The 26,567-nt window shown below is 40.6% G+C and overlaps 1 protein-coding gene across 4 annotated transcripts in view; it reads right to left on the bottom strand.

Moving 5' to 3' along the window:
- The window catches only part of SLC4A2 (solute carrier family 4 member 2), a 256,403-nt gene that overhangs the window by 14,247 nt on the left and 215,589 nt on the right, over positions 1-26,567 (bottom strand). For all 4 annotated transcript variants that reach the window (XM_069729044.1, XM_069729045.1, XM_069729046.1 and 1 more), the window contains 5 exons: positions 17,513-17,602; positions 15,094-15,260; positions 14,734-14,987; positions 13,185-13,354; positions 12,671-12,844 (listed from right to left, as the gene is read on the bottom strand). In XM_069729044.1, coding sequence (XP_069585145.1) covers positions 12,671-12,844; positions 13,185-13,354; positions 14,734-14,987; positions 15,094-15,260; positions 17,513-17,602 — 855 coding nt within the window. The remainder of the gene's footprint in view (positions 1-12,670; positions 12,845-13,184; positions 13,355-14,733; positions 14,988-15,093; positions 15,261-17,512; positions 17,603-26,567) is intronic.

Here is a 26,567-nt window from a genome sequence, read left to right on the forward strand (position 1 = left end):
ACTCTATACTGGGATATTACACCTCACCTGTTTTCTCACCTGTATTATACTGTATACTGGATATTACACCTCACCTGTTATCTCACCTGTATTATACTGTATACTGGGATATTACACCTCACCTGTTATCTCACCTGTATTATACTGTATACTGGGATATTACACCTCACCTGTTATCTCACCTGTATTATACTGTATACTGGGATATTACACCTCACCTGTATTATACTGTATACTGGGATATTACACCTCACCTGTTATCTCACCTGTATTATACTCTATACTGGGATATTACACCTCACCTGTCATCTCACCTGTATTATACTGTATACTGGGATATTACACCTCACCTGTATTATACTGTATACTGGGACATTACACCTCACCTGTTATCTCACCTGTATTATACTGTATACTGGATATTACACCTCACCTGATATCACACCTGTATTATACTGTATACTGGGATATTACACCTCTCCTGTTATCTCACCTGTATTATACTCTATACTGGGACATTACACCTCACCTGTTATCTCACCTGTATTATACTGTATACTGGATATTACACCTCACCTGTTATCTCACCTGTATTATACTCTATACTGGGACATTACACCTCACCTGTTATCTCACCTGTATTATACTGTATACTGGGATATTACATCTCACCTGTTATCTCACCTGTATTATACTGTATACTGGGATATTACACCTCACCTGTTATCTCACCTGTATTATACTCTATACTGGGATATTACACCTCACCTGTTATCTCACCTGTATTATACTGTATACTGGATATTACACCTCACCTGTTATCACACCTGTATTATACTCTATACTGGGATATTACACCTCACCTGTTATCTCACCTGTATTATACTGTATACTGGGATATTACACCTCACCTGTTATCTCACCTGTATTATACTGTATACTGGATATTACACCTCACATGTTATCTCACCTGTATTATACTGTATACTGGGATATTACACCTCACCTGTTATCACACCTGTATTATACTGTATACTGGATATTACACCTCACGTTATCTCACCTGTATTATACTGTATACTGGGATATTACACCTCACCTGTTATCTCACATGTATTATACTCTATACTGGGATATTACACCTCACCTGTTATCTCACCTGTATTATACTATATACTGGGATATTACACCTCACCTGTTATCTCACATGTATTATACTCTATACTGGGATATTACACCTCACCTGTTATCTCACCTGTATTATACTGTATACTGGGATATTACACCTCACCTGTTATCACACCTGTATTATACTGTATACTGGATATTACACCTCACCTGTTATCTCACCTGTATTATACTGTATACTGGGATATTACACCTCACCTGTTATCTCACCTGTATTATACTCTATACTGGGATATTACACCTCACCTGTTATCTCACCTGTATTATTCTGTATACTGGGATATTACACCTCACCTGTTATCTCACCTGTATTTTACTGTATACTGGGATATTACACCTCACCTGTATTATACTGGATATTACACCACACCTGTTATCTCACCTGTATTATTCTGTATACTGGGATATTACACCTCACCTGTTATCTCACCTGTATTATACTGTATACTGGGATATTACACCTCACCTGTTATCTCACCTGTATTATACTCTATACTGGGATATTACACCTCACCAGTTATCTCACCTGTATTATACTGTATACTGGGATATTACACCTCACCTGTTATCTCACCTGTATTATACTCTATACTGGGATATTACACCTCACCTGTATTATACTCTATACTGGGATATTATACCTCACCTGTACTATACTGTATACTGGATATTACAACTCACCTGTTATCTCACCTGTATTATACTGTATACAGGGATATTACACCTCACCTGTTATCTCACCTGTATTATACTGTATACTGGGATATTACACCTCACCTGTTATCTCACCTGTATTATACTGTATACTGGATATTACACCTCACCTGTTATCTCACCTGTATTATACTCTATACTGGGATATTACACCTCACCTGTTATCTCACCTGTATTATACTCTATACTGGGATATTACACCTCACCTGTATTATACTCTATACTGGGATATTATACCTCACCTGTACTATACTGTATACTGGATATTACAACTCACCTGTTATCTCACCTGTATTATACTGTATACAGGGATATTACACCTCACCTGTTATCTCACCTGTATTATACTGTATACTGGGATATTACACCTCACCTGTTATCTCACCTGTATTATACTGTATACTGGATATTACACCTCACCTGTTATCTCACCTGTATTATACTCTATACTGGGATATTACACCTCACCTGTTATCTCACCTGTATTATACTCTATACTGGGATATTACACCTCACCTGTTATCTCACCTGTCGTATACTGTATACTGGGATATTACACCTCACCTGTTATCTCACCTGTATTATACTCTATACTGGGATATTACACCTCACCTGTTATCTCACCTGTATTATTCTGTATACTGGGATATTACACCTCACCTGTTATCTCACCTGTATTATACTCTATACTGGGATATTACACCTCACCTGTTATCTCACCTGTATTATACTGTATAGTGGGATATTACACCTCACCTGTTATCTCACCTGTATTATACTGTATACTGGATATTACACCTCACCTGTTATCTCACCTATATTATATTCTATACTGGGATATTACACCTCACCTGTTATCTCACCTGTATTATACTGTATAGTGGGATATTACACCTCACCTGTTATCTCACCTGTATTATACTGTATACTGGATATTACACCTCACCTGTTATCTCACCTGTATTATACTGTATACTGGATATTACACCTCACCTGTTATCTCACCTGTATTATACTCTATACTGGGATATTACACCTCACCTGTTATCTCACCTGTCGTATACTGTATACTGGGATATTACACCTCACCTGTTATCTCACCTGTATTATACTATATACTGGGATATTACACCTCACCTGTTATCTCACCTGGATTATACTGTATACTTGGATATTACACCTCACCTGTTATCTCACCTGTATTATACTGTATACTGGGATATTACACCTCACCTGTTATCTCACCTGTATTATACTGCATACAGTGATATTACACCTCACCTGTTATCTCACCTGTATTACACTGTATACTGAGATATTACACCTCACCTGTTATCTCACCTGTATTATACTGTATACTGAGATATTATCTCCTGTTATCTCACCTGTATTATACTCTATACTGGGATATTACACCTCACCTGTTATCTCACCTGTATTATACTGTATACTGGATATTACACCTCACCTGTTATCTCACCTGTATTATACTCTATACTGGGATATTACACCTCACCTGTATTATACTCTATACTGAGATATTACATCTCACCTGTTATCTCACCTGTATTATACTGTATACTGAGATATTATCTCCTGTTATCTCACCTGTATTATACTCTATACTGGGATATTACACCTCACGTGTTATCTCACCTGTATTATACTGTATACTGGGATATTACACCTCACCTGTTATCTCACCTGTATTATACTCTATACTGGGATATTACACCTCACCTGTTATCTCACCTGTATTATACTGCATACAGGGATATTACACCTCACCTGTTATCTCACCTGTATTACACTGTATACTGAGATATTACACCTCACCTGTTATCTCACCTGTATTATACTGTATACTGAGATATTATCTCCTGTTATCTCACCGGTATTATACTCTATACTGGGATATTACACCTCACCTGTTATCTCACCTGTATTATACTGTATACTGGATATTACACCTCTTCTGTTATCTCACCTGTATTATTCTGTATACTGGGATATTACACCTCACCTGTTATCTCACCTGTATTATACTGTATACTGGGATATTACACCTCACCTGTTATCTCACCTGTATTATACTGTATACTGAGATATTACACCTCACCTGTTACCTCACCTGTATTATACTGTATACTGGATATTACACCTCACCTGTTATCTCACCTGTATTATACTGTATACTGAGATATTACACCTCACCTGTTATCTCACCTGTATTATACTCTATACTGGGATATTACACCTCACCTGATATCACACCTGTATTATACTGTATACTGGGACATTACACCTCACCTGTTATCTCACCTGTATTATACTGTATACTGGATATTACACCTCACCTGTTATCTCACCTGTATTATACTCTATACTGGGATATTACACCTCACCTGTTATCTCACCTGTATTATACTGTATACTGGGATATTACACCTCACCTGTTATCTCACCTGTATTATTCTGTATACTGGGATATTACACCTCACCTGTTATCTTACCTGTATTATACTGTATACTGGGATATTACACCTCACCTGTTATCTTACCTGTATTATACTGTATACTGGATATTACACCTCACCTGTTATCTCACCTGTATTATACTGTATACTGGGATATTACACCTCACCTGTTATCTCACCTGTATTATACTCTATACTGGGATATTACACCTCACCTGTTATCTCACCCGTATTATACTGTATACTGGGATATTACACCTCACCTGTTATCTTACCTGTATTATACTGTATACTGGGATATTACACCTCACCTGTTATCTCACCTGTATTATACTCTATACTGGGATATTACACCTCACCTGTTATCTCACCTGTATTATACTGTATACTGGGATATTACACCTCACCTGTTATCTCACCCGTATTATACTGTATACTGGGATATTACACCTCACCTGTTATCTCACCCGTATTATACTGTATACTGGGATATTACACCTCAACTGTTATCTTACCTGTATTATACTGTATACTGGATATTACACCTCACCTGTTATCTCACCTGTATTATACTGTATACTGGGATATTACACCTCACCTGTTATCTCACCTGTATTATACTGTATACTGGGATATTACACCTCACCTGTTATCTCACCTGTATTATACTGTAGACTGGATATTACACCTTACCTGTTATCTCACCTGTATTATACTGTATACTGGATATTACACCTCACCTGTTATCTCACCCGTATTATACTGTATACTGGGATATTACACCTCACCTGTTATCTCACCTGTATTATACTCTATACTGGATATTACACCTCTCCTGTTATCTCACCTGTATTATACTGTATACTGGGATATTACACCTCACCTGTTATTTCACCCGTATTATACTGTATACTGGGATATTACACCTCAACTGTTATCTTACCTGTATTATACTGTATACTGGATATTACACCTCACCTGTTATCTCACCTGTATTATACTGTATACTGGGATATTACACCTCACCTGTTATCTCACCTGTATTATACTGTATACTGGGATATTACACCTCACCTGTTATCTCACCTGTATTATACTGTAGACTGGATATTACACCTTACCTGTTATCTCACCTGTATTATACTGTATACTGGATATTACACCTCACCTGTTATCTCACCCGTATTATACTGTATACTGGGATATTACACCTCACCTGTTATCTCACCTGTATTATACTCTATACTGGATATTACACCTCTCCTGTTATCTCACCTGTATTATTCTGTATACTGGGATATTACACCTCACCTGTTATCTTACCTGTATTATACTGTATACAGGGATATTACACCTCACCTGTTATCTCACCTGTATTATACTGTATACTGGATATTACACCTCACCTGTTATCTTACCTGTATTATACTGTATACTGGGATATTACACTTCACCTGTTATCTCACCTGTATTCTGTATACTGGGATATTACACCTCACCTGTTATCTCACCTGTATTATTCTGTATACTGGGATATTACACCTCACCTGTTATCTCACCTGTATTATTCTGTATAGTGGGATATTACACCTCACCTGTTATCTCACCTGTATTATACTGTATACTGGATATTACACCTTACCTGTTATCTCACCTGTATTATACTCTATACTGGGATATTACACCTCACCTGTTATCTCACCTGTCGTATACTGTATACTGGGATATTACACCTCACCTGTTATCTCACCTGTATAATACTATATACTGGGATATTACACCTCACCTGTTATCTCACCTGGATTATACTGTATACTTGGATATTACACCTCACCTGTTATCTCACCTGTATTATACTGTATACTGGGATATTACACCTCACCTGTTATCTCACCTGTATTATACTGCATACAGGGATATTACACCTCACCTGTTATCTCACCTGTATTACACTGTATACTGAGATATTACACCTCACCTGTTATCTCACCTGTATTATTCTGTATACTGGGATATTACACCTCACCTGTTATCTCACCTGTATTATACTCTATACTGGGATATTACACCTCACCTGTATTATACTCTATACTGGGATATTACAACTCACCTGTTATCTCACCTGTATTATACTGTATACAGGGATATTACACCTCACCTGTTATCTCACCTGTATTATACTGTATACTGGGATATTACACCTCACCTGTTATCTCACCTGTATTATACTCTATACTGGGATATTACACCTCACCTGTTATCTCACCTGTATTATACTCTATACTGGGATATTACACCTCACCTGTTATCTCACCTGTATTATACTGTATACTGGATATTACACCTCACCTGTTATCTCACCTGTATTATACTCTATACTGGGATATTACACCTCACCTGTTATCTCACCTGTCGTATACTGTATACTGGGATATTACACCTCACCTGTTATCTCACCTGTATTATACTCTATACTGGGATATTACACCTCACCTGTTATCTCACCTGTATTATTCTGTATACTGGGATATTACACCTCACCTGTTATCTCACCTGTATTATACTGTATAGTGGGATATTACACCTCACCTGTTATCTCACCCGTATTATACTGTATACTGGGATATTACACCTCACCTGTTATCTCACCTGTATTATACTCTATACTGGATATTACACCTCTCCTGTTATCTCACCTGTATTATTCTGTATACTGGGATATTACACCTCACCTGTTATCTTACCTGTATTATACTGTATACAGGGATATTACACCTCACCTGTTATCTCACCTGTATTATACTGTATACTGGATATTACACCTCACCTGTTATCTTACCTGTATTATACTGTATACTGGGATATTACACTTCACCTGTTATCTCACCTGTATTCTGTATACTGGGATATTACACCTCACCTGTTATCTCACCTGTATTATTCTGTATACTGGGATATTACACCTCACCTGTTATCTCACCTGTATTATTCTGTATAGTGGGATATTACACCTCACCTGTTATCTCACCTGTATTATACTGTATACTGGATATTACACCTTACCTGTTATCTCACCTGTATTATACTCTATACTGGGATATTACACCTCACCTGTTATCTCACCTGTCGTATACTGTATACTGGGATATTACACCTCACCTGTTATCTCACCTGTATTATACTATATACTGGGATATTACACCTCACCTGTTATCTCACCTGGATTATACTGTATACTTGGATATTACACCTCACCTGTTATCTCACATGTATTATACTGTATACTGGGATATTACACCTCACCTGTTATCTCACCTGTATTATTCTATATAATGGGATATTACACCTCACCTGTTATCTCACCTGTATTATACTGTATACTGGATATTACACCTCACCTGTTATCTCACCTGTATTATTCTGTATACTGGGATATTACACCTCACCTGTTATCTCACCTGTATTATACTGTATACTGGGATATTACACCTCACCTGTTATCTCACCTGTATTATACTGTATACTGGATATTACACCTCACCTGTTATCTCACCTGTATTATACTCTATACTGGGATATTACACCTCACCTGTTATCTCACCTGTATTATACTCTATACTGGGATATTACACCTCACCTGTTATCTCACCTGTATTATACTGTATACTGGATATTACACCTCACCTGTTATCTCACCTGTATTATACTCTATACTGGGATATTACACCTCACCTGTTATCTCACCTGTCGTATACTGGGATATTACACCTCACCTGTTATCTCACCTGTATTATACTCTATACTGGGATATTACACCTCACCTGTTATCTCACCTGTATTATTCTGTATACTGGGATATTACACCTCACCTGTTATCTCACCTGTATTATACTGTATAGTGGGATATTACACCTCACCTGTTATCTCACCCGTATTATACTGTATACTGGGATATTACACCTCACCTGTTATCTCACCTGTATTATACTCTATACTGGATATTACACCTCACCTGTTATCTTACCTGTATTATACTGTATACTGGGATATTACACTTCACCTGTTATCTCACCTGTATTCTGTATACTGGGATATTACACCTCACCTGTTATCTCACCTGTATTATTCTGTATACTGGGATATTACACCTCACCTGTTATCTCACCTGTATTATTCTGTATAGTGGGATATTACACCTCACCTGTTATCTCACCTGTATTATACTGTATACTGGATATTACACCTTACCTGTTATCTCACCTGTATTATACTCTATACTGGGATATTACACCTCACCTGTTATCTCACCTGTCGTATACTGTATACTGGGATATTACACCTCACCTGTTATCTCACCTGTATTATACTATATACTGGGATATTACACCTCACCTGTTATCTCACCTGGATTATACTGTATACTTGGATATTACACCTCACCTGTTATCTCACATGTATTATACTGTATACTGGGATATTACACCTCACCTGTTATCTCACCTGTATTATTCTATATAATGGGATATTACACCTCACCTGTTATCTCACCTGTATTATACTGTATACTGGATATTACACCTCACCTGTTATCTCACCTGTATTATTCTGTATACTGGGATATTACACCTCACCTGTTATCTCACCTGTATTATACTGTATACTGGGATATTACACCTCACCTGTTATCTCACCTGTATTATTCTGTATACTGGGATATTACACCTCACCTGTTATCTTACCTGTATTATACTGTATACTGGGATATTACACCTCACCTGTTATCTTACCTGTATTATACTGTATACTGGATATTACACCTCACCTGTTATCTCACCTGTATTATACTGTATACTGGGATATTACACCTCACCTGTTATCTCACCTGTATTATACTCTATACTGGGATATTACACCTCACCTGTTATCTCACCCGTATTATACTGTATACTGGGATATTACACCTCACCTGTTATCTTACCTGTATTATACTGTATACTGGGATATTACACCTCACCTGTTATCTCACCTGTATTATACTCTATACTGGGATATTACACCTCACCTGTTATCTCACCTGTATTATACTGTATACTGGGATATTACACCTCACCTGTTATCTCACCCGTATTATACTGTATACTGGGATATTACACCTCACCTGTTATCTCACCCGTATTATACTGTATACTGGGATATTACACCTCAACTGTTATCTTACCTGTATTATACTGTATACTGGATATTACACCTCACCTGTTATCTCACCTGTATTATACTCTATACTGGGATATTACACCTCACCTGTTATCTCACCTGTATTATACTGTATACTGGGATATTACACCTCACCTGTTATCTCACCTGTATTATACTGTAGACTGGATATTACACCTTACCTGTTATCTCACCCGTATTATACTGTATACTGGATATTACACCTCACCTGTTATCTCACCCGTATTATACTGTATACTGGGATATTACACCTCACCTGTTATCTCACCTGTATTATACTCTATACTGGATATTACACCTCTCCTGTTATCTCACCTGTATTATACTGTATACTGGGATATTACACCTCACCTGTTATCTCACCCGTATTATACTGTATACTGGGATATTACACCTCAACTGTTATCTTACCTGTATTATACTGTATACTGGGATATTACACCTCACCTGTTATCTCACCTGTATTATACTATATACTGGGGCATTACACCTCACCTGTTATCTCACCTGTATTATACTGTAGACTGGATATTACACCTCACCTGTTATCTCACCTGTATTATACTGTATACTGGGATATTACACCTCAACTGTTATCTTACCTGTATTATACTGTATACTGGGATATTACACCTCAACTGTTATCTTACCTGTATTATACTGTATACTGGGATATTATACCTCACCTGTTATCTCACCTGTCGTATACTGTATACTGGATATTACACCTCACCTGTATTATACTGTATACTGGGATATTACACCTCACCTGTTATCTCACCTGTATTATACTGTATACTGGGATATTACACCTCACCTGTTATCTCACCTGTATTATACTGTAGACTGGATATTACACCTTACCTGTTATCTCACCTGTATTATACTGTATACTGGATATTACACCTCACCTGTTATCTCACCCGTATTATACTGTATACTGGGATATTACACCTCACCTGTTATCTCACCTGTATTATACTCTATACTGGATATTACACCTCTCCTGTTATCTCACCTGTATTATTCTGTATACTGGGATATTACACCTCACCTGTTATCTTACCTGTATTATACTGTATACAGGGATATTACACCTCACCTGTTATCTCACCTGTATTATACTGTATACTGGATATTACACCTCACCTGTTATCTTACCTGTATTATACTGTATACAGGGATATTACACCTCACCTGTTATCTCACCTGTATTATACTGTATACTGGATATTACACCTCACCTGTTATCTCACCTGTATTATACTGTATACTGGGATATTACACCTCACCTGTTATCTCACCTGTATTATACTCTATACTGGGATATTACACCTCACCTGTTATCTCACCTGTATTATACTGTATACTGGGATATTACACCTCACCTGTTATCTCACCCGTATTATACTGTATACTGGGATATTACACCTCACCTGTTATCTCACCCGTATTATACTGTATACTGGGATATTACACCTCAACTGTTATCTTACCTGTATTATACTGTATACTGGATATTACACCTCACCTGTTATCTCACCTGTATTATACTGTATACTGGGATATTACACCTCACCTGTTATCTCACCTGTATTATACTCTATACTGGGATATTACACCTCACCTGTTATCTCACCTGTATTATACTGTATACTGGGATATTACACCTCACCTGTTATCTCACCTGTATTATACTGTAGACTGGATATTACACCTTACCTGTTATCTCACCTGTATTATACTGTATACTGGATATTACACCTCACCTGTTATCTCACCCGTATTATACTGTATACTGGGATATTACACCTCACCTGTTATCTCACCTGTATTATACTCTATACTGGATATTACACCTCTCCTGTTATCTCACCTGTATTATTCTGTATACTGGGATATTACACCTCACCTGTTATCTCACCTGTATTATACTGTATACTGGATATTACACCTCACCTGTTATCTTACCTGTATTATACTGTATACTGGGATATTACACTTCACCTGTTATCTCACCTGTATTCTGTATACTGGGATATTACACCTCACCTGTTATCTCACCTGTATTATTCTGTATACTGGGATATTACACCTCACCTGTTATCTCACCTGTATTATTCTGTATAGTGGGATATTACACCTCACCTGTTATCTCACCTGTATTATACTGTATACTGGATATTACACCTTACCTGTTATCTCACCTGTATTATACTCTATACTGGGATATTACACCTCACCTGTTATCTCACCTGTATTATACTGTATACTGGGATATTACACCTCACCTGTTATCTCACCTGTATTACACTGTATACTGGGATATTACACCTCACCTGTTATCTCACCTGTATTATTCTGTATACTGGGATATTACACCTCACCTGTTATCTCACCTGTATTATACTGTATACTGGGATATTACACGTCACCTGTTATCTCACCTGTATTATTCTATATAATGGGATATTACACCTCACCTGTTATCTCACCTGTATTATTCTGTATACTGGGATATTACACCTCACCTGTTATCTCACCTGTATTATACTGTATACTGGGATATTACACCTCACCTGTTATCTCACCTGTATTATACTCTATACTGGGATATTACACCTCACCTGTTATCTCACCTGTATTATACTGTATACTGGGATATTACACCTCACCTGTTATCACACCTGTATTATACTGTATACTGGGATATTACACCTCACCTGTTATCTCACCTGTATTATACTGTATACAGGGATATTACACCTCACCTGTTATCTCACCTGTATTATTCTATATAATGGGATATTACACCTCACCTGTTATCTCACCTGTATTATTCTGTATACTGGGATATTACACCTCACCTGTTATCTCACCTGTATTATACTGTATACTGGGACATTACACCTCACCTGTTATCTCACCTGTATTATTCTGTATACTGGGATATTACACCTCACCTGTTATCTCACCTTTCACTGAGATTGATATTGCATATAGCAGTTTGTTATACAAAGTTACTACATTGTCATGTCGAGATTCCTGTTACTTACGCATTTTAGCTCTCGATCAGTGAAGATTTTTCTCAGTAAGAAGATTCGTAGTGGAACAGTAAGAATGAGGATGAAAGGGAAAGCGAGAGAAGCTGCAGTGGACATAACAGCCCACAAGACGGCCAGACACACCAGCTGCAGAGCTGTGAATAGGTGCATCCTGAGGGAGCGGACCTGAGAATGAGACACTCCAGTTATAATTTGTGTACAGTGTGGTTGTCCCAAATTGCGGCTGACCTTACATCCAACCTGCACCAAGTCTCCCAGTATGGCTGGTATACCACGCAAAGATATGATCACAGGAATGTCTGTTGGTACTCCTTACACAACAATGGTTGGGTTATATTGATGTTCATATAATACTAGCAGGTCCAGATTAATACAATCTGAAAAGTTTCTTTTAATACTATTTCCTGGCTATGGCTTTTCTGCCGTTGACCTTGATATAGGGTAACTGACTGTACGATCAGAATATATTCCATCACAAACACCTAGGACTGCTGAGAAGACCTACCTTCTTGGCATAAATCACATCAGGGTGATGCTTTGGGGGTTTCAGTAAGAGTTGGAGGCGTTCGTAGAATTGGATACCGTTCAGTGAGGTGACCCCCATGTACAAGAATATCCCAAACAGAACCGCCAATGGGATCTTTCGAAGAAGATCTCCAATTACAATGGAGAGGCCTAGGGAGGAAGAGACTGAGGTCATTATGGACGATATACCCTGACCAGAGAGGGATCCGTGGTGAGAGTATTAATGTGAAGTAGCAGAGCTGCCCTTTGTTGTCATCCAGTTGAGCCACATCTGGTGCTGGGTCATCCTACAATGGAACATCTGATGTTTGGTCATTCCGCTGAGCTACATCTAGTACTGGGTCATCCTACTGAGGAGCATCTGATGTTTGGTCATTCCGCTGAGCTACATCTAGTACTGGGTCATCCTACAGAGGAACATCTGGTGCTGGGTCATCTGACAGTGGAACATCTGATGTTTGGTCATTCCGCTGAGCTACATCTAGTACTGGGTCATCCTACAATGGAACATCTGATGTTTGGTCATTCCGCTGAGCTACATCTAGTACTGGGTCATCCTACTGAGGAACATCTGATTCCAGGTCATCCTGATGATCTAACTATGGTACTGGATCAACCTGCCAATTAATATCTGTTATTGGATTGTCTTTTCTGTATACAGTGCCTTGCGAAAATATTCAGCCCTCTGGAACTTTTCAACCTTTTCCCAAATATCATGCTTCGAACATAAAGATACCAAATGTAAATTTTTGGTGAAGAATCAACAACAAGTGGAACACAATTGTGAAGACGGCCGGGTCTTGGTAGATTTGCAGTGGTATGATACTCCTTCCATTTCAATATGATCGCTTGCACAGTGCTCCTTGGGATGTTTAAAGTTTTCGAAATCATTTTGTATCCAAATCCGGCTTTAAACTTCTCCACAACAGTATCGCGGACCTGCCTGTTGTGTTCCTTGGTCTTCAGGATGCTCTCTGTGCTTCACACAGAACCCTGAGACTATCACAGATCAGGTGCATTTATACGGAGACTGGATTACACACAGGTGGATTATATTTATCATCATTAGGCATTTAGGACAACATTGGATCATTCAGAGATCCACAATGAACTTCTGGAGGGAGTTTGCTGCACTGAAAGTAGGGGGGCCGAATAATATTGAACGCCCCACTTTTCAGCTTTTGAATTTCCATAAAAATTTTAAATAACCAATAAACTTAGTTCCACTTCACAATTGTGTTCCACTTGTTGTTGATTCTTCACCAAAAATTTACATTTGGTATCTTTGTTTGAAGCATGATATGTGGGAAAAGGTTGAAAAGCTCCAGGGGGCCGAATACTTTCGCAAGGCACTGTAGATGTGGTATCGGGTCATCTTGCACATCTATATTTGGTACCAGGTCATCCCAATGATCTATATCTGATACCGAGTCATCCTACACAATGTGAGATACAGAAGTGTCCTTGAGATACATACGGACATGAACCAAGTAAAGACTCTGGTGGGCGACTGTACATTATCTTCTCACCTACTAGAATGGCCACCAACAATCCTGTGATTCGCTGCTCTTTTACTTCTTGAATTTTTGGTTTATCCCCGGGGGCAACAGCCTTACTCATAACAGTTAATGCGTTTGCATGCGTGACTGAGCGAACAGTTGTAGCCGCCATCCATGGCAACCCAAAGAGTGCACATATTCCACCCATTGCCACGATGAGAAGTAGGTCAAAATGAAAGCCTGAGCCCTTCACCAACATCCGCTCCTTCTTACTTATAATGAGCCTGCAAAGAAATAACGATTGAGTCAGAGATCAGTTTCACGTTTACTGGTAAATGGAGCTGTGTATCTGATTATAGGAAACATGGAAGAACAAAAGCTAGGACTCACGTAGTGATCTGAGTTTCCATGAAGATCAGAATATAGACCAGAACAGCTGGAAGGACACTAGCAAACATCATCCAAACAGGGAAAGGCTCCACCGATCCCAGAGGATTTATCACCCAGCCCCTCTTCTCTGGAGATGTCACTTTGAAGCCATTGGGAACGCTCAATTTCTGTAAATACAACATGAGAATTGTCAACCCTGGTGGTCCCCTGGGATGGCTGGAAGGATGACTACAGTACTGGTCTCCAGTTTCTTCATGTGGATGGATTTACACTCTGTGCAGAATTATTAGGCAAGTTGTATTTTAGAGGATTATTTTTATTATTGATCAACAGCTATGTTCTAAACCAACCCAAAAGACTCATAAATATTAAAGCTTAATATTTTTGGAAGTTGGAGTGGGGTTTTTTAGATTTGGCGATCTTAGGAGGATATCCGTTTGTGCAGGTAACTATTATGGTGCAGAATTATTACGCAACTTTATAAAAACCAAATATATTCCCATCTCACTTGTTTATTTTCACCAGGTAAACCAATATAACTGCACAAAATTTAGAAATAAACATTTCTGACATGCAAAAACAAAACCCCAAAAAACTAGTGCCCAATATAGCCCCCTTTCTTTATGATGACACTCAGCAGCTTTCATCCATAGATTCTGTCAGTTGCTTGATCTGTTTACGATGAACATTGCGTGCAGCAGCCACCATGGCCTCCAGACACTGCTCCGAGAGGTGGACTGTTCTCTCTCCCTGTAGATCTCACATTTTATGAAGGACCCCATCTCTATGGGGTTCAGATCAGGTGTACAAGGGGCCATGTCATTATTTGTTCTTCTTTGAGACCTTTACTGGCCAGCCACGCTGTGGAGTAGTTGGAGGCCTGTGATGGAGCAGTAAAATTTTTTAAAAAACTGACCGTCAAATCCAAACAGACTAAGTGTGAACAGGTGCTGGACCTGGAGTCACCAACTCGTATACAGTTAAATAAATAAGGCAGCACACTGCTGCGCCAAACATGAAAATTGAACTGCATTAGTGTGACTCTAGGTTCAGCACCTGTTCGCACTTAGTCTATGTTTGGATGTGACGGTCAGTTTTTTTAAATTTGTATTCATTAGCCTTCTGACTGAGCACTCCGCCTCTTAGCCACAGGTGTTTTAATCGCAACAGGACCATTACCGCTCCACAGAGAGACAGAGATTTTAGTCTAAGAAGAGGTTTCACAGTAGGTACCCATTCAGATGAAGACGTTTATTCTCAGCGAGGAAAGGAAAGTTTAGGTCCTGGTATACGAGTGATGCCTTAATGTGGCTACCAGGTACACATGAATTGGCCAATTTATGCGCTAAACGCTCTAATTTTTTCATATTTCTAATGCAGTAATGCCGTTCAATTTTCATGTTTGCATGCTTTGGCGCCGCAGTGTGCTGCCTTATTTATTAACTGTGATGGAGCATTGTCCTGCATGAAAATCATGTTTTTCTTGAACGATCCCGACTTCTTCTTGTACCACTGCTTGAAGAAGTCTTCCAGAAACTGGCAGTAGGTTTGGGAGTTGAGCTTCACTCCATCCTCAACCCGAAAAAGTCCCACAAGTCCATCTTTGGTGATCCCAGCCCATACCAGTCCCCACCTCCATCTTGCTGGCGTCTGAGTCGGAGTGGAGCTCTCTGCCCTTTACTGATCCGGCCTCTGGCCCGTCCATCTAGCCCATCAAGAGTCACTCTCATTTCATCAGTCCAGAAAACCTTTGAAAAGTCAGTCTTGAGATATTTCTTGGCCCAGTCTTGACAATTTATCTTATGTTTCTTGTACAAAGGTGGTCGTTTTTCAGCCTTCCTTACCTTGGCCATGTCCCCGAGTATCGCACACCTTGTGCTTTTTGTTACTCCAGTAACGTTGCAGCTCTGAAATATGGCAAAACTGGTGGCAAATGGCATCTTGGCAGCGTCGTGCTTGATTTTCCTCAATTCATGGGCAGTTATTTTGCGCCTTTTTTGCCCAACACGCTTCTTGCAACCCTGTTGGCTATTTGCCATGAAACGCTTGATTGTTCGGTGATCACGCTTCAAAAGTTTGGCAATTTCAAGACTGCTGCATCCCTCTGCAAGACATCTCACTATTTTGGACTTTTCAGAGCCCGTCAAATCTCTGTTCTGACCCATTTTGCTAAAGGAAAGGAAGTTGCCTAATAATTAAGTACACCTTATATAGGGTTCTGATGTCATAGACAACACCCCTCCTCATTACAGAGATGCACCTCATCTGATTTACTTAATTGGTAGTTGGCTCTCAGGCCTGAACAGCTTGGAGTAGGACAACATGTATAAAAAGTATCATGTGATCACAATACAACTTGCCTAATAATTCTGCACGCAGTGTATGGTTAGTATAAAGAACATTAACAAGAGTCACTAACCTGAGTATAAGTGTCAGTTATACTGAAGTCAACCAAGACCATGATGAGGATAGCAATGGGAACGCCAAAATCTCCGATGACACGACGCACCTGAAACCCCATATCGGAGATAATATAAGAATAATTTACAATACTGGACAAAAGTTTTAAAACTGACAAGTTTTAAAAGAGCGAAAAACTCTGAATCCACAAAATGTTAGTCAGATGTTTCTATGGTTTGAAGTACAATAATTTTGCATTTTATGTTTTTACACCTTTATTGACAAATCCATGAAGTTTCCGTAAAGCCTCAATATTCCCAGCGATGTCCCTTATTCTCCAGACTTCTGCTCTTCACCCAGGTAGCTGGATATGGGCTTCTAGGCAGATCCCGACTGATGGCCACCCATTCTTGTATCATCAGATCATCAGAGTTATCACAATTTCATTTTTTTGTGCAGCTTCTCAGTGGGATGAGATCTTGGAAAATGATGGAGAGACGTTGTTCTTGGAGGAGGTTTAGATCCATTTTTTTTAATTCATGGCATTGGGTATAACTGTAAGTGAGCCCCTTCCATGGATGAGATGCCCCACACATTGTGAGTGAGCCCCCTCCATGGATGAAAAATGAAGCTACACCACATGAGTGGTGTTGGGGGGCTTTACTGTTGCCAGACACAGGATTCATGGCTGTACCATCTTCTCTTCTCTGCACAATCATTCTTCCAGATGTCCCAAACAGTCTGCAGTGGCTTCATCAGAGAAAATAACTTCCCTCATCCTCTGTAGTCCAATCCTTGCAGTTACTTTTTCTGATGAAGCACCTTGACACTGTAGTAACGTCTGCAAGATTGATAGTCTCCAGAAAAGGTGACGCGGTCATGAGTTTTGTCTCTGCTGGCAGTAAAGCATCCTGAGACCACTCATGTGTGGGGGCTCTTCATCTATGGATGGGGTCTCTGACCATGTGCTGGGGCTTCTCATCCATGTAAAGGACTCAGTGATAATGCGCGGGGGCTTCTCACCCATGGAGGGGCTCACTCGCAATGAATCGGGGATTCTTACGAATGGAGGGGATCAGTCACAATGTGTTGGTTTCTCATCCATGTAGGGGGCTAACTCACAATGTGTGGAGCTTGTCATTCATGGAGGGACTCGCTGACAATGTGCAGGGCTTCTCATCCATGTAGGGGGCTCACTCACAATGTATCGGGGCTTCTTAACAATGGAGGGGATCGGTCACAATGTGTGATGGTTTCTCGACCATGGAGAGGGATCACTCACAATGTGTGGAGCTTGTCATTCATGGAGGGACTCGCTGACAATGTGCGGGGGCTTCTCATCCATGGAGGGGATCGGTCACAATGTGTGATGGTTTCTCATCCATGGAGAGGGATCACTCACAATGTGCGGAGCTTGTCATTCATGGAGGGACTCACTGACAATGTGCGGGGGCTTCTCATCCATGGAGGGGATCACTCACAATGTATCGGGGCTTCTTACCAATGGAGGGGATCAGTCACAATGTGTGATGGTTTCTCGTATATGGAGAGGGATCACTCACAATGTGCGGAGCTTGTCATTCATGGAGGGACTCACTGACAATGTGTGGGGGCTTCTCATCCATGGAGGGGGTCACTGATAATGTGTGGAGGCTTCTCATCCATGGAGGGGTCACTCACAATGTGTGGAGGCTTCTCATCCATGGAGGGGGTCACTCACAATGTGCGGGGGCTTCACATCCATGGAGGGTGTGAAGACACGGGGATGAGCGGGTGCTCTAGTCCACTGACTCGAGGCTGCATGGATCAGGGATCATCCCACTGAACGCCTGCTCTCTATCCCTGTGTAGTAGATTAGGGAGACAGAAAGCGCATATAGGGTCTTATCCTCAGATTAAGTGCAGTTTTAACAGGGAGCTGCTCACCTGATGGTGTAAGGCAAAAAGCATGTGTGTATCGGCTGCTACAGATCCACGGGCCGCCCACACGACCTTCTCGGAGACATTGTGCAGGATAGTTTGTGGATTAAGTCCGCGCTGCCACAATAATACAGATTTAAATGTAATGAAAACACATCTTTGTTGTATTTTCCTGATGAAGAGGTCAGACAGATAGACCTTGAAACGCGTTGAATGAACCACCAGAGCTTTTCATCACATTTGAATCTGTATTATTGTGGCAGCGCGGACTTAATCCACAAACTATCCTGCACAACGTTTCTCTCCCTGTGGGAAGAACACCACTCAGACAACACAGGGTGAGGTTAAAACAGTGTGGCAATAATTTATTGAACCACCAACAAACAATAACATATAGAACAGTCCCAACAAATACCCAAGATGGTGCAAATTACAGTCTTGCCCTTCCACTGGCTCAACGGGATTAGAGCAGCTGCAACCTTGGAGCTTCCAGGGCCGTTTCCCCCAGCAGTGGCACCTCGCTTTTGTCGGGCATCCACTGAGAGGAGGTAACGACAAGCTTAGGGAGCTGTGATATAGAAATACTTGCCACTCATATACATGTGTTGAAGAACTTGTTTATTTGAAGAAATTCCAAAAATAAATGAGACGTTTCGGTCAATACTCGACCTTCATCAGTTAGCTGGATAGAGGAGATCTGTGCGGCAGCGCGGTGTGTGGGAGTCTGCAGTGTCCACTGCTAAGACAGGAAACGCTTCCCACTCGTATTTCTGGGGCCATTTTCTCCATAAGTTGCTCACAAGGGCTTCTTGTGCATGAAGGGGGCTCACTCACAATGTGCGGGGGCTTCTCATCCATGGAGGAGATTCACTCACAATGTTCAGGGGTTTCTCAACCATGGAGGGGGCTCACTTACAATGTGTGAGGGCTTCTTATCCATGGAGGAGGCTCACTCACAACATTCGGGGACTTCTTGTCCATGGAAGTGGCTCTTTCACTATGTGTGATGTCTTCTCACCCATGGAGGGGGCTCACTTACAATGTGTGGGGGCTTCTTATCCATAGAAGGGACATACTTACAGAGTTTGGTGACTTCTTATCCAAGGAATAAGTTCTCTCATAATGTGTGGGGGCTTCTTATCCAAGGAGGAGCTCACTCACAATTATATCTAAGAACACAGTTACGAGTAACCTTTACCAAGAACAGCTCCCATAATCCTGGACAATATGGTGATGATGCTTTTTTCAGGCAAAAGTGAGAATTAATTGGTCATGGGAACAAATCAGTGACATTTTGTGTCCACGGCTGGAAACTCTCCAGATCTGAATCCCATTGAGAACCTGCGGTCAATCCTCAAACCGTGACAAAACCCAGAAATTGTGATAACTTCAACCTTGGATGAGACAAGGACGGGCGGCCATCAGTCAGGATCTGCCCAGAAGCCGATATCCAGCTGCTAAGGAAAGGGCACAAGTCTGGGAATAATAAGGGGCAGCACTGGAAATATTGATATATCACAGGAACTTCATGGATTTGTCAGGAACAGTTGGGTAAGAAGAAAACAACTCGCCACTGGGAAACCACCCAGAGGGGCAATAAATCCAAGCAGTCCAAAAGTGAATCTGGTCATCTGAAGGTAATTCATTTGTCTGATCATGTTTTTTCTGAACTTGAGCTGAAATTGCTATCAAAGGGTCTAACTTTTTCACCTAGTTCACGCTTTGACCTTTTTACAGTAATTAAGGACCTTCATATCTTTGGTCGAACTTTGATATTCAAGAAGTGGTTCCTGTTATGATCTGGTGGCCTAGGAGCAGCATGAGACGGACTCTGGAGATGGTGGTCCCTGTATTGACCGCAAACCCTGAACCTAGCAGCGCAACTAGAAGTAGCCGTGGGGGGTACCTAACACTCCCTAGACCCCTCGACACAGCCAAAGATCTAACTTCCCCTAAAGACAGAAACAGGAAACCTATCTTGCCTCAGAGAAAATCCCCAAAGGATAGATAGCCCCCCACAAATATTGACTGTGAGAGGAGAGGGAAATAACATACGCAGATATGAAATCAGATTTTAGCATAGGAGGCCATACTAGCTAAAAAGAAAGAATAGAACAGAGTACTATGCGGTCAGTATTAAAACACTAGAAAATATCCACCACAGAAAATACAAATCACCACATCTGACTAAAGACATGGAGGGTATATCTGCATCTCCAGAGACACAGCTTGGCTGCAAAAAATCCTTCACAGACAAAGCTGGACAAGACAAAAACATGAATATGCACAGAACTATAAGGTCCACAGCAGGTGGACAGCAAAAACAAAGCCAGGACTTATCTTTGTAGAAAAGCACAGCAAACTGGAGAGACCAGCAGGGAAGTGAATCCTCCAAAAACAATGGACAACTGGCAGGGACTAAAGAGTCCTGCAAAGCTATATACCCCAGTCAGTTTTGCAATTAGTAGATACACCTGTCCAATCCTGCAGTCCAGACACAACTGCATTACCCTCTACAACCACCGGAGGGAGCCCAAAAGCTGAATTCACAACAGGTTCCATAATGAGGATTTACAGTGGACCTTTCCGACTAAAGAGGAACAACAGGCCTTGCAAATTTTGGAGGAATTATTGAGAGAACAGGAGGAAGCAGATATGGGTAAGATTCCGCATTGTTTATATCAGAAGTCGTGTAAATTCCCACCCTTGTCCACATGCTCCAATGTCGAACTGTTCGTAAAGTTGGTGTCTGAGGAATTACGGAGTATCCCCAATGGTATCTATGGGGACAACTTGACAGTGGATGAAAGGAAGAGCTTGAATAGACTTAAGAATATACGTGATGTTGTATATAAGCCTGTGGACAAGGGTGGGAATATAGTGGTATGGCCATGTAAACTCTGAGACAGAGGCCTACCGCCAGTTGCGCGACACACAATGCTATCAGAGACTGTCTTTCAATCCGCTTACATCTTATATGGAAGCATTCCTTAAGATTCTCGATTCAGCATGTGAGAGACAAATTATTTCTAAACAACTACGCGATGCAATGGTTGTGGCAGAACCCAGGATTCCAACTTTGTACCTTTTGCCTAAGGTTCATAAGGATTGTAAAACACCTCCCGGTAGACCCATCATATTGGGTAATGGCAATTTTCTTGAAAAAGCATGCAAATATATAGACGCACAATTGAAATCTCTAGTCGAAAATTTGTCATCTTTTATTCGGGATACAGGAGACTTTCTCCGAAAAATTGATTCCATCAATATTGATGAGGAGTCGGTTCTTGTCACTTGTGACATTGAGGCTTTGTACACAAGTATACGGCACAAAGATGGCCTCAAAGCAGTGGTGTGTTATCTGCCTATGACCACTTTCACAGCAGAGGAAATCAAATTCATCTTGGATTTCTTGGAGTTTGCTCTTAAACATAATTTTTCTTTTTTGGTGGGTCCCTCTACCTACAGCTCCAGGGGATAGCCATGGGAGCGGCCTTTGCGCCCTCCTATGCTAACCTGTTCCTAGGGCTGTGGGGGAGGGACCTATTCCTGTCAGATCAGCACTCGTCAATGGACCGCGTCCTTTTTTGGGCGCGGTACATTGACGATGTATTTATGATCTGGCAGGGAAGTCCACAGGAACTTGTAACTTTTTTTGAGGATCTTAACATCAATAATATCAATTTGCGTTTTACATATAAAACTCATATGGAAGCAATAGACTTCCTAGACGTAACTGTAAAACGTGACGGGAATGGGTTTTTACAAACAGACCTGTTTCGTAAAGAGACATCGGTCAACTCGGTCTTGCATGCGCAATCTGCACATCCTCCATAGGTTATTAAGTCTACACCTACTGGACAATTTTTGAGGATACGTCGATTATGTTCATTGGACACTGATTTCAAGAAAAAAGCACTAGATCTGAAGGACCACTTTCGTGCAAGGGGCTATAGTAACAGACCAATAAAGATGGCCTATAACCGTGCCCGGAAACAAAATAGGCATGATCTCTTGTATACACCAAATTTGGGGAAGACTAACTTCGATACGGAAAGTAATAAGGTTAGGTTAAACACTAGGTATCATTCACAATGGAACTTAATGCAGAAAATTGTTACAAAATATTGGCCAATTCTTTTGGCCGACCAGACACTCCAGACATATCTACCTCCGAGACCAAGTATCACTGCAAGAAGGGCCCGTAATTTTAAAGATATTTTGGTACAGAGCCAATACAACAAAAGTGATCAAACTATGCTTCCTTTTGCACAACGACATAGAAGTAAATGGGGATGTTCCCCTTGCGGAATGTGTAGCCTGCCCCAACATTGAATGCGCTACTACGTTCCACTCCTCAGACGGCAGCAAGGAATTTAAGATCACTCAAACAATTACATGTTCAACGGGGGCTGTTGTTTATCTGGCCCGTTGTCCATGCAATAAAATTTATATAGGCCTGACAACTAGGGCACTAAAAATTCGAACAAGAGAGCATGTTTGTGATATTGCTGCCGCCAAAGAGGAGAGGGATGTGGATCGTTTACGTACTTTGCAAAGACATTTCAAATTGTTTCATCAATGTGACCCGATGGGTCTTTGGGTAAGGGGTATAGACCGCATTTTGTTAGGGGCTAGGGGAGGGAAAGTTAGTCGGTCTTTGGCTCGCCTGGAGAAGAGGTGGATCTGGACCCTGGGGTCAATGTATCCGAATGGGCTTAATGAAGCCCTTAGCTTTGTTCCTTTCCTATGATCATTCCACATCATTTTTAATCATGCCTGTGTTATATTTTTATTGTATTCATTTTTGTTTTATTATAATTTTTTCAGAGTACCCCCAGAAGAAGGCTGTTTGCCGAAACGTGCGTAGGAGCAGGCGTTGGCACCCACCAGAGGTAACTACTTGCACATTACTATTGGAACTCTTTGATGAGTACTTTTACGCCTAAAGATATTTTATACTATATTTATATATTTTGATGTTTGACGTTTAACCATGTGCATTACATTAGCTTGTTTAGTTTTTTATAGTACCTCTTTTGATAGCATGGTGGGTTCCTTTGCCAAATTTTGGTTTCCCACTTTTTAATGCCTATTATGTTTGTAATTTAGTTTTTTTGTTTTTTCTTTCTCAATAAAATTTGTATTTTTTTACATTTTTGGTTCTTGTGTACAATTTTTCTTATCGGAGTTTCATGTGTTTTTGTACTGAACCGCTACTACGTTCATCTTTGGTTAAATAGGTTTTGGCATCCATTTAGACTAATTAGATTTTGTTTTGTGTGTGGATACCCCTATTTTTTTTATTCAACCCCTTTGTCTTTAACAGTGTAAAAAGGTATAAAATGCTGATAATTTTCAGCGAGTAACCATAGAAACGTACAACTAAAAGAGTGAAGACACTAAAGCAGGAAAGTGTGAAAATCAAAATCTGTCAGTCTGAGAACTTCTGTCCGCGACTGTATGTCACGATTCCCACCGTGACCGTCACCCCCACGTCACGGATCGGGGTGACTTTAGGCCAACAGACGGTTATCACATGTGCAGGGTGGCTTATCTTAGTTATCCCTCCACTCCACAATGTGATGAAAAAACTCACACAAGGCTATTGACCTCTTAGTTTACAGTAGGGGCTTATTCTAGGTATCCCACTGCTCTGCAATATACCACGAACTGCAGGGATTTATGTATATCCCGCTTACAGTTCCACTTGAAATTTGCAGCTCTCTGGCGCCCCCCTTACTCTCAGGTCAGATTAGGTACTGCACCTAGGGTAATTAGTCGCCATAAAGGTTGCCTGCTATGTACTGGCTATTGGACACGCTGCAGCGAGGCAATTTAACTACTCCCACTCAGGCAGGAACAATAATTATCAACGCCACAGTCGCTACAACGACTCCCAACTACCCAGTACAAACGTATGCTGTCACCAACTTCGATTAAACGGGTCCGAAGCTAACCCAAAACAGTAGCATAATTGCCTTCAGAAGACTTAGGGTACCGTCACACTATAACATTTCGATCGCTACGACGGTACGATTCGTGACGTTCCAGCGATATCGTTACGATATCGCTGTGTCTGACACGCAGCAGCGATCAGGGATCCTGCTGAGAATCGTACGTCGTAGCAGATCGTATGGAACTTTCTTTCATCGCTGGATCTCCCGCTGTCATCGCTAGATCGGTGTGTGTGACACCGATCTAGCGATCTAGCGATGCGATCCAGCGATGCGTTCGCTTGTAACCAGGGTAAACATCGGGTAACTAAGCGCAGGACCGCGCTTAGTTACCCGATGTTTACCCTGGTTACAAGCGTTAAACTAAAAAAAAACAAACAGCACATACTTACATTCTGGTGTCCGTCAGGTCCCTTGCCGTCTCTGCTTCCCGCACTGTGACTGCCGGCCGTAAAGTGAAAGCAGAGCACAGCGGCTGTGCTTTCACTTTCACTTTACGGCCGGCAGTCACTGAGTGCGGGAAGCAGACTGCAAGGGACCTGACGGACACCAGAATGTAAGTATGTGCTGTTTGGTTTTTTTTAGTTTAACGCTTGTAACCAGGGTAAACATCGGGTAACTAAGCGCGGTCCTGCGCTTAGTTACCCGATGTTTACCCTGGTTACCCAGGGACCTCGGCATCGTTGGTCGCTGGAGAGCTGTCTGTGTGACAGCTCCCCAGCGACCACACTACGATTTACCTACGATCACGGCCAGGTCATATCGCTGGTCGTGATCGTAGGTAAATCGTATAGTGTGACGGTACCCTTAGGGTACGTTTTAGAACAGGAAGAACGAACTAGTACTTTAAATATTTTTACTCTGAAAGATAAGGCAGTGTTTATAAAAAGTTATATAAAGATGTTACAATATGAGACAATTGAAAATATGTACAAAGGTAATTATAAAAAAACAGGGATTACATGAGAAATCAACACTTACATGTGTTCAGAGCATTGCAGGCAACCAAGCTAGTTGGTGGAGTTTCCATCTGTCCCAGTGCATCAGGCTAGCAGTCAGGGCTTCCCAGGTAGAAAAACTAGCCTGCTGGGGTCTGTCAGAAACTTATAAACCACAGCCCGTAACATCACAAAAAGGGCTGGTTTTCCCAGACCCTCCTATCTCTTCAGTTTAATTAAATTTAACCTAAATTTGTCTA

The sequence above is a fragment of the Ranitomeya imitator genome, chromosome 6, assembly GCF_032444005.1.
Source record: "Ranitomeya imitator isolate aRanImi1 chromosome 6, aRanImi1.pri, whole genome shotgun sequence".
In the NCBI taxonomy this organism is placed as follows: domain Eukaryota; kingdom Metazoa; phylum Chordata; class Amphibia; order Anura; family Dendrobatidae; genus Ranitomeya; species Ranitomeya imitator.